This window comes from Notolepis coatsorum, assembly GCF_963971535.1.
Source record: "Notolepis coatsorum genome assembly, chromosome: 20".
Classification (NCBI taxonomy): Eukaryota; Metazoa; Chordata; class Actinopteri; order Aulopiformes; family Paralepididae; genus Notolepis; species Notolepis coatsorum.
In genome coordinates this window covers 15132468-15142467 of record NC_140184.1, presented here as the reverse complement: position 1 = coordinate 15142467, position 10000 = coordinate 15132468, and the positions used below count along the sequence as shown (strand labels likewise).

General features: G+C 43.8%; 2 protein-coding genes across 2 annotated transcripts in view; one reads left to right on the top strand and one right to left on the bottom strand.

Annotated features, from left to right (window-relative positions):
- Positions 1-10000, top strand: part of LOC311247240 (nuclear receptor ROR-alpha A-like) — a 114021-nt gene that overhangs the window by 1025 nt on the left and 102996 nt on the right.
- Positions 2609-5631, bottom strand: LOC311247267 (glypican-5-like; the record flags this gene model as incomplete). Its single annotated transcript, XM_084337628.1, has 2 exons — positions 5175-5631; positions 2609-2866 (listed from the first exon to the last, which is right to left on the bottom strand). The coding sequence occupies exons 1-2, from the start codon at positions 5616-5618 to the stop codon at positions 2609-2611; spliced, it is 702 nt and encodes a 233-aa protein (XP_084193754.1). The 5' UTR covers positions 5619-5631.

Below are 10000 nucleotides of genomic sequence, written 5' to 3'. Positions count from 1 at the left end.
GTGGCTGATGTTTGCCTCTGTATTGTTGATATTGGCATGGCTTGTAACACTGACCTATATATGGGGGAGGGAGGGTGGGGGGGGGAGGGGGGGTTGTAGTGGCATTTGACTCTGGCAGGCATGGAGCTGTTGAGGTAGCGTGGCTACCAACCGGCTAGTTGTTTACAATTGTGTTTACCAACTGATGGAATCTTCCAATGCTTATTAATCCGCTTCACTCGAACTAGCAGTGTTGTGAAGAAGGCACGACAACGCCTCTACTTCCTCAGGCGCCTAAGGAAGTTCCAAGTCAGTCAGAAGATCCTTAAGAACTTCTACTCATGTACAATAGAGAGCATCCTGACTGGCAATATCACCTTCCTGGTTTGGGAATAGCACCGCACAAGACCGAAGCAGACTACAGAGAGTGCGCACAATTGGAGGGGGGCTTCCCACTCTCCAAGACATTTACAACAAGCGGTGCAGGGGTAAGGCTAAGAGAATTATTAAGGACTCCAGCCACCCAAACAACTGCCTCTTTAAACTGCTGCGGTCAGGCAAGCGATACCGGAGTCTCATGGCAAGCACAGAAAGACTCAGAAGAAGCTTCTATCCCCAGGCCATCAGGTTGCTCAACGAACAATAACACTATGCAACAACCATCAAATGCACTCACAACACACACATCCATACGCACACACTCACTTTAAACAAACAACACACTGCAGCACCCACTCTCCACACTTTAAAACACCTAGACACACTTTATATTTATTGATAAAGGATTTGCACTACAACCCATACCTCAGTACCAGCGTTTCCGTTAGCCGGTAATTACCGGTATTTGACCGGCAAAATCTGTTGAAGTCCGACATATTTAATCTCTCCGGTCTTAATGTCCGGTGAAAATAATTCCCTGAGTCTAAGCACAATTTGATTATTTGAATTGTATTAAAATAGGCTAAAATTAAATAGCCTATGCGATGAACGAAACGATCATTACATTTGTTTCCTCGTTGCTTCTAATAATGACAACGACGTTGTCAGCGAGAGCTTAGTGCTGGGTGTGCGAACTTTTGTGAAGCTGCAGAGCCGGAGCAGCAGCAGCACAATGCAGTATTCCAGCCATTTTCAATTCAATGTTGGGTGGGGGGCGCTGCTGTGCGGTCCCCAGAAAAGAGCCAATAACAGCTGAATCAGCTGCTCTGCAGCGCCATACTCTTTGCAAATAAGTCGTTGCGAGGTGGAGAGAGTCGTCACGCAAACCCACGATAATGTTGCCGTCTCTCTCTGCCAAATTTCTCAGTTCTTCGCTTGATATAATTAATACAAATGTCCAATATAACGGAATTCGTTAGCTCATAAAAATGTGATTATAACAGACTGTTGTTTATTAATGTTGGGCGACTGCCCACAGACACCTATTTGATTTAAAGTCGGCAGCAGCACGAGTCTCTGGACTTATTTTATTTGGAATATAATGACTTTATACGCAAAAGTAGCCTAGTTTTAAGTAAAAATATTATAAATCTACATGCCTTGATGATGTCATTCTTTTGTTTTGTTGTCATTCTTTTGCCTATCAATTGTTTTTAAGCTCAATAAACTCTGACCGGAATTTCTCTCATTTGACCGGTAGATTGAAATCTACCGGACACTGAGGCCGGCAACAATTTTTTCTAACGGAAACCCTGGTTAGCTAGCCGGCCCGCTTGGCTCAAACATAACGTTAGCCAACATAACGTTAGCCTTAGCCACAATAGCTAGCCGGCCCGAGAGAGAGAGAGAGAGAGAGAGATATATCCACGGCGGGAATAGAATAGAGTGCATTAAAAATTCACCAAACATCCAAGAGGATGGAGACAACCGCGTGGAGTTGACGAAGTTCATCTGCCGAATGACCGTCCTCTTCATCTTGGCATAACAATGCTGCACGCGCTCTCTCTAGGTTAGCTAATGCTAGTTAGCCTTTAGCTAAGCTAGCTACTAGCCGACATCATCATGGCTATCCCGACTGAACCACACGTTAGCACTCGATATTATAACGTAGCTAAAGCTAACTAGCTGTCCCTGCCTTTAGCTAAGCCGACATGGCTAGCCTGACTGAACTGTCTAACATGCAACAACTTTCATCTTCAGTCCATCTGCCGAATGACCGTCCTCTTCGTCTTGGCTGGCATAACTAAGCATAACCTCAATGCTGCATGCGCGAAATAGTCAAACGCAGCTGACGCACACCGGCCAACTGTACACATAACACACACTGTACGTAAGTAACCCCTCCCTTCGTTGAAACCAATAGTATGTCTGCTGCAGAGCCGCAGAGCCAGGAACAAGTCAGACACATTCTACAAACGTGTCTAATGTGAAATATATAAGCATATAAGCAAAACTAGATTTTAGGTCTGTGATGAAAAAGGGCCTCGCGGGAAGGGGGGCCCCGCAATTTTTTTTTTTAAAGAAATTAAAAAAGAAATGGCGGCCCTGCATACTCCTGCCTCCAGTCTCTAATTCTGCATTTGAGTCTCTGACCCATGTTTACACTCTGTCTTCTTTCCTCTGTAGGACAGGAACCCATTGAAAATAATTGTATCTGAATTGGGCCCAATTGTATAATAAATTATTTTTTTTAAATACACAAAGAGGGTTTGACCTGCGCTGAGAGGCGGGGTCCATTCTTCTGAGCGTGTGCCACGGCGTTGTGGAGCAGCGTGTGAACTCCCAGATGCACTTGCTCCAGGTCGTGCGTCCCCTGCATCCGTGCCGACAGGCCCTCCAGCGAGCGGACGAACTCCCTCCAGTGGGGGTCGATCTCTGCCATGCTGGCCAGACAGCCACGAACCACATTCAGGCAGTAGCCCATGCATGGTTTGGACTGTGTCAGGCCCTGTGGACACAGAGAGACACCGGTGAGAGAAGCCACAGTGACACAAACATAGGCATAGTTTTATATAGGGACACTAGGGCCTAACAAAAATAATAGTTGGTTTCAGGTTGGTTGTCAGTTTGGCCATGGGTAGGTAGGGAATTTTTTTTTTTTTTTTTTTTTTTTTATTCTTTCCCACGGCGACTATGGATAGGGAATTTCTTTATTTAATTAACCCTTTCACTGCCACACGACAGAAGGTTAGCCCTTTACTATCACACAACCGACGGCGATGCGTAAAGGGCTAACCTTCTGTATTGTCACAGTGAAAGGGTTAACCGGCTGTCGTGTGGCAGTGAAAGGGTTAAAATGTTCACAACAACATGGATGCATGTACTCTGCCAGCATGTTTAATATCCATAATACTAAATGTTTGACTAAGATTTCTATGAAACTTTATTCTAAAAAAAAAAAAAAAAAAAAAAAAAAATGATTTTTTTTTTTTATAATATATAATTTTTTTTTTTAAACTCATAAAATATATTGGGTCGCACCTAAATCGGCAGGGTCGGTCGGCAACCTGAAACCAACCATTATTTTTGTTAGGCCCAGGGACATGTCTCTACCAAAGACACAGTTTTATATATAGGGACGCTGGGGGACATGTCTCTACCAAAGACACAGTTTTATATATAGGGACGCCGGGGACATGTCTCTACCAAAGACACAGTTTTATATATAGAGACGCTGGGGACATGTCTCTACCAAAGACACAGTTTTATATATAGGGACGCTGGGGACATGTCTCTAGTACCAAAGACACATAGTTGTATATACTAGTATATACTAGTTGTGTACTGACCCTGGACTGGACGACTACCCTGAATAGACCTGTCTCAAACCCTGCCCCTTTTCTTGATCCTCCAATCACAACTGTCGCTTACCTCGGACAAACTTGGTTTGTCCGAGGTAAGCGACAGTTGTGATTGGAGGATCAAGAAAAGAGGGCAGGGTTTGAGACAGGTCTATTGTGAACAATCCCTTTTTCTGTCTGCGAGCCTGTTTTGTGTTTTTGACCCCCCAGACCGGATCACAACCATTCTATTGCTTTTTCCCTCTGGATTCCGATCTAAATTAAATAAATACGTGTATTTATTGATATTGCTCTCGTGTGGACATTCGCATTTGTTTTTTATTTGAACCGTGGCGAGCCTGTACCCTATCAGGTTCGTCACAATTCATTAACTTTAGACACTTTAAGCACTTTTTAAACATTACACCATATATTTATCTATTTATTCTTACAAATGTGCACTACCTCTCTACCTAATTTTTGCATTTAGTTTTTTTGCATTTTGTACATTTTAGTTTTGTATATTGTATATTTTGTATATTACTCTTTTACTTTTTTTTAACTTTATAAAGCACAATCTTAGGAGGGTCATACAGAACCAAGCATTTCACTATAATGTAAATGTTGAAACGTGAAGCCTCCTCCCTGACAGTGAGGGCAGTAGTGCATGTTGAAACGTGAAGCCTCCTCCCTGACAGTGAGGGCAGTAGTGCATGTTGAAACGTGAAACCTCCTCCCTGACAGTGGGGGCAGTAGTGCATGTTGAAACGTGAAGCCTCCTCCCTGACAGTGGGGGCAGTAGTGCATGTTGAAACGTGAAGCCTCCTCCTACCTGACAGTGGGGGCAGTAGTGCATGTTGAAACGTGAAGCCTCCTCCCTGACAGTGAGGGCAGTAGTGCATGTTGAAACGTGAAGCCTCCTCCCTGACAGTGAGGGCAGTAGTGCATGTTGAAACATGAAGCCTCCTACCTGACAGTGGGGGCAGTAGTGCATGTTGAAACGTGAAGCCTCCTCCCTGACAGTGGGGGCAGTAGTGCATGTTGAAACATGAAGCCTCCTACCTGACAGTGAGGGCAGTAGTGCATGTTGAAACGTGAAGCCTCCTACCTGACAGTGAGGGCAGTAGTGCATGTTGAAACGTGAAGCCTCCTACCTGACAGTGGGGGCAGTAGTGCATGTTGAAACGTGAAGCCTCCTACCTGACAGTGGGGGCAGTAGTGCATGTTGAAACGTGAAGCCTCCTCCCTGACAGTGGGGGCAGTAGTGCATGTTGAAACGTGAAGCCTCCTACCTGACAGTGAGGGCAGTAGTGCATGTTGAAACGTGAAGCCTCCTACCTGACAGTGGGGGCAGTAGTGCATGTTGAAACGTGAAGCCTCCTCCCTGACAGTGGGGGCAGTAGTGCATGTTGAAACGTGAAGCCTCCTACCTGACAGTGAGGGCAGTAGTGCATGTTGAAACGTGAAGCCTCCTACCTGACAGTGAGGGCAGTAGTGCATCTTGAGCAGAGCCCGTCTGCACTCGCGGCTGAACTGCAGGTGGTCCGTGGTGTTGATGACCTCGATGCCCAGGTGCAGCGCCTGAAGCAGGAGCCGCCCGGAGACCCCAGATCGAGCGATCTGACTGGCCAGGACGCCTGGCACCCCGCCGAATGGCATCAGGTCGCGGCTCGATGACCGCACACACTCGGCGTAGCCCGGGGTGATGCTGCTGAGCCCCGGGTTGATCAGGTGGTCGTAGACCAGCGGGAAGAGGCCGTCGAAGAACCGCTGGACCAGGTCGTCCACGCTGAGCTCCGAGCCCAGCAGGAAGAGGCCCATGTCGGTGAAGAGCTCACGCACCGGGCCGGACGCCTGGGCGGCCATGTTGCGGTAGGACTCCCAGAGGAGGGTGTTGGTGTGGTTCTCAGCCTGCTTCATAAGAACCTCAAAGGCATCTGTAGGACAACAGAGAGAGAGAGAGAGAGAGAGAGAGAGAGAGAGAGAGAGAGAGAGAGAGAGAGAGAGAGAGAGAGAGAGAGAGAATATGAATGGTAAATGGTGCATTTATATAGTGCTTTTATCGAAAGCGTTTTACACATTCACCCATTCACTCACACAGACTCTTCGACACGCTGCCCAGGAGGAGCGGGAATCAAACCGGGAACCTTCCAATTACCAGACAACCGCTCTACCTCCTGAGCCTCTGTCACCACTGTCGACTGTGAGACTATGCAGGGTTTCTGCAGGTTTCAACAAGTTAAATTGAAGACTTTTTAAGACCTTTTTAATACCACTTTAATACCATTTTATACCAATTTCACGGCCATACTAGAAAAAAAAAAAAAAAAAAAACACATAGCGACACATTTTAAAAGCTGACTGACTGAACTGACTGAAAGATTACATTTTTTGTGCGTTTCATACTTCCTCGCCAGAGAGGAAGACATCGGCTAGCTACTGACACAGTGATGAGATACATTGGCTAGGTACTGACTCAGAGAGGAAGACATTGGCTAGGTACTGACTCAGTGATGAGAGACATCGGCTAGCTACTGACACAGTGATGAGATACATTGGCTAGGTACTGACTCAGAGAGGAAGACATTGGCTAGGTACTGACTCAGTGATGAGAGACATTGGCTAGGTACTGACTCAGTAAGGAAGACATTGGCTAGGTACTGACTCAGTGAGGAAGACATTGGCTAGGTACTGACTCAGTGATGAGAGACATTGGCTAGGTACTGACTCAGTGATGAGAGACATTGGCTAGGTACTGACACAGTGATGAGAGACATTGGCTAGGTACTGACTCAGTGATGAGAGACATTGGCTAGGTACTGACTCAGTGATGAGAGACATTGGCTAGGTACTGACTCAGTGATGAGAGACATTGGCTAGGTACTGACACAGTGATGAGAGACATTGGCTAGGTACTGACTCAGTGATGAGAGACATTGGCTAGGTACTGACTCAGTGATGAGAGACATTGGCTAGGTACTGACTCAGTGAGAAGGGGGTGAACAGGAGGACTCTCCTACGCCTACCCGCCTCTAGCTCTGTTAATTATACAACACTGGGGGAGATGGGGGTGGACACAGAAGACAGAAAGAGAGATGGTGGGAGCGAGTGAGAGAGAGAGAGAGAGAGAGAGAGAGAGAGAGAGAGAGAGAGAGAGAGAGAGAGAGAGAGAGAGAGAGAGAGAGAGAGAGAGAGGAAATGAAAGATGATAGAGGAGAAAAACAGAGAGCTGGAAGGTAGATAGAACAGTATGAGGAACATCACACGTCATTATATATTGACATTCACCCCGAATGCTGCCAATACGTCCACCGTGACAGATGCTGGGTGTGCCATTTTGGATTCTTCTTTTTAAATATCTTTAGTTCTTATAAACATTTTCAACCTAAATTGTTCACCTAATTCTCATAAAACTTGTTGTGTGTCATCGAGGGACAACATTTTTTAAATGCCAAACCGTATGACCACCAGATCCAAAAACACATGGCAAAGATAATAATAATAATAATAATAATAATAATAATAATAATAATAATAATAATAATAATAATAATAATAATAATAATAATAATAATAATAATAATAATAATAATAAACTTTATTTGTATAGCACCTTTCATACAAGAATTGCAGCTGAAAGTGCTTCACGGCAGCAAAAAAAGACAGGCATAAAATGAACTGTTGAGGACTGCGGAAGGGTTGGGGCAGTGTTGATCAGTAGATCGATAGTGGAAAAGAGGATTCTGAAATTGCCAGTGTTTTCTGTAATCATTTTTGAGAAGAAGTCTTTCCTTGCTAAGCGGATAGTTTTTTTTATAGGCAGTTAAAGCATCTTTGTAGATATAAGCTGTAAGCTTTATTGTGTTTTTATCCTTTTGATAATGAATGAATGAAGTTTTATTTTACGGTCTTGTTTACAGACAATTCAAACACACCTGTGTGGACTTGCAAATTTTTTTTAAATAAAATAGAAAATCACAAATGTAGATTCAAGGCAAGCTCACACACAAAATCCAAAATCAACGACCAAAAAAAAGGAATAGGCTGAAGCACAATTATTTTTGCCTATCCTTTACAAATTCTTAAAAACGAAATATATTTTAATATAAGAAAGAAAAACTTAAAATATGCTGCAAGATATAATTTTTTTTAAGAAAAAAAACAAATGTTTGATCTTTTACTAAAAACTCCTGAATTATTTTATCCTTTAAGGCTTTTTTAAATCTCCCCTGAGAAGTACACAACTTCAACCCGTCACTAAGGTTATTCCATAATTTAACTCCCAAAATTTAAACACATCTAGCTTTTACATTAGTTCTTACCTTTTTACATGTTTTAACCCTTTACCGGTCACTTGTTGAAATACCTGGAAATTCACAATTTCAACTCTAGAATGTTATTTTGGTGCTATTTCAAAAGGTATCTACAATTTTGAAATAAAAAAGAAAATAGATTTTCCCTACATGGCAATACAGGGTACTACATGGCAATACAGGGTACTACATGGCACTACATGGTACTACATGGTACTACATGGCACTACAGGGTACTACATGGCAATACAGGGTACTACATGGCAATACAGGGTACTACATGGCACTACATGGTACTACAGGGTACTACATGGCACTACAGGGTACTACATGGCACTACATGGTAGAAGTAATACCTTAAGTGTGACTGACTAGATGCATCGGGCATATGTCTAAAAATGGACACTATAGCAGTCAGATGGCGTAGCGGAGATTGCGCTCGTCACCAATGCAAGAGGCTGTGGTCTCGACTCCCGGAGTCAGCATTGCTTGAGGCTTGGGCTGATCACTATACTAACCCGTTTGGCTGGGTTAGGGGGAGGGCAAGTCATGGGTGGGAATCTGGCGTTGTGTACAGGTCAGGTCTGGGCGCTTGCTCAGCGGAGGCAGGACTTGATGGAGGCAGCGTGACCTCCCACGCGTTACACTTCACCAAAGAGAGTCCTCGCTGCCAGGTGAAAAAAGAGTCACTGGCTGTCGCCGCACGTGTCGGAGGAAGCGTGCGGATGACTTCAGGGTTCCCTTGTACCGACCAGTAGGAGAACATGCGCACAACAACCAGGTAGGGGAGGAATTGGCACAACAACTAAATTGGGACGGGGAGAAAAACAGAGAAAAATCTGAGAAAGTGTCATGGTTTCGGCCAGGGATCCTATCCGAACAATATGAACAGTGGTTTTCTGCCGCCCTCTGGTGGCCAAATGCAGCAGCTCCAGATAGGTCTAAGTTTGCTGGCTGTGTTTAATTCCTTTAATGCTTTGTTGCCTCTGTTCATGTTGTGTGGTGCATTTTAGCTTGTGTTTGAAAGGTTATCTTTACATATGTTTTCCTTTAAAGGTTCATCCCTTTACATATGTTTTCATTAAGTGTTGATATCTTTAAATATGTTCCTTTAAGGGTTCATCCCTTTACATATGTTTTCATTAAGTGTTGATATCTTTAAATATGTTCCTTTAAGGGTTCATCCCTTTACATATGTTTTCATTAAGTGTTGATATCTTTACATATGTTTTCTTTAAGGGTTGTTCCTTTACATACATATGTTTTCCTTTAAGATATTTCCCTTACACATGCTTTTATCTATGATGTGAGTTTTGTTTTACTATGCCTTGTGTTCACCAGTCTTGGCCTTATACCAGCTGGCACTTATTAGTAATCACGGGCAGTATATAGACCTGCCCGTTCCTCACATTCATTGTCGCGCCATTACCTTGTATTGTTTTGCATTGTTTCGTCGTTGTTACCACAGTTGTGTTTGGTCACATACTCACCTTGTCACCAGTGTTTCCCCGTGAGTCCATTCCTACTTAGTCCATATTTTTCCAGCACTGCTGAGTATTATTTTCGGGTTTTGCAGTTCGCTTTTGTTTGTAACAGTTTCAACTTGTATCCTTGTTTGCAACTGCTCAGTAAAAGCCTGTTCACTTCATTCCGTCGCCTCAGCCTCTTCTCTCTCTGCTCGTGTCTTGCACTTGGGATCTCCTCTCCTATCCCACACCGAACCCTCACAGAAAGAGAGGATTCAAAAAAAAATGTACACTATGTCGTTTCACCTGAAGGGGCATATGACCGTTTATGGCTTCACCACTTTTTAGCTAACAACAAATCCTGATTTCACTAATCCTATGCAAAAAACACCTATCCCATCCTTTACAATGATTGTTCAACTGCAAACATTTGTAAATGTTATCAATTCACCGTGACTTGTTGAGGAAATAATGGATTTTGAAGAGTAGAAGCAGGTGCAAAAATTAGATTTATTTTGCTGTG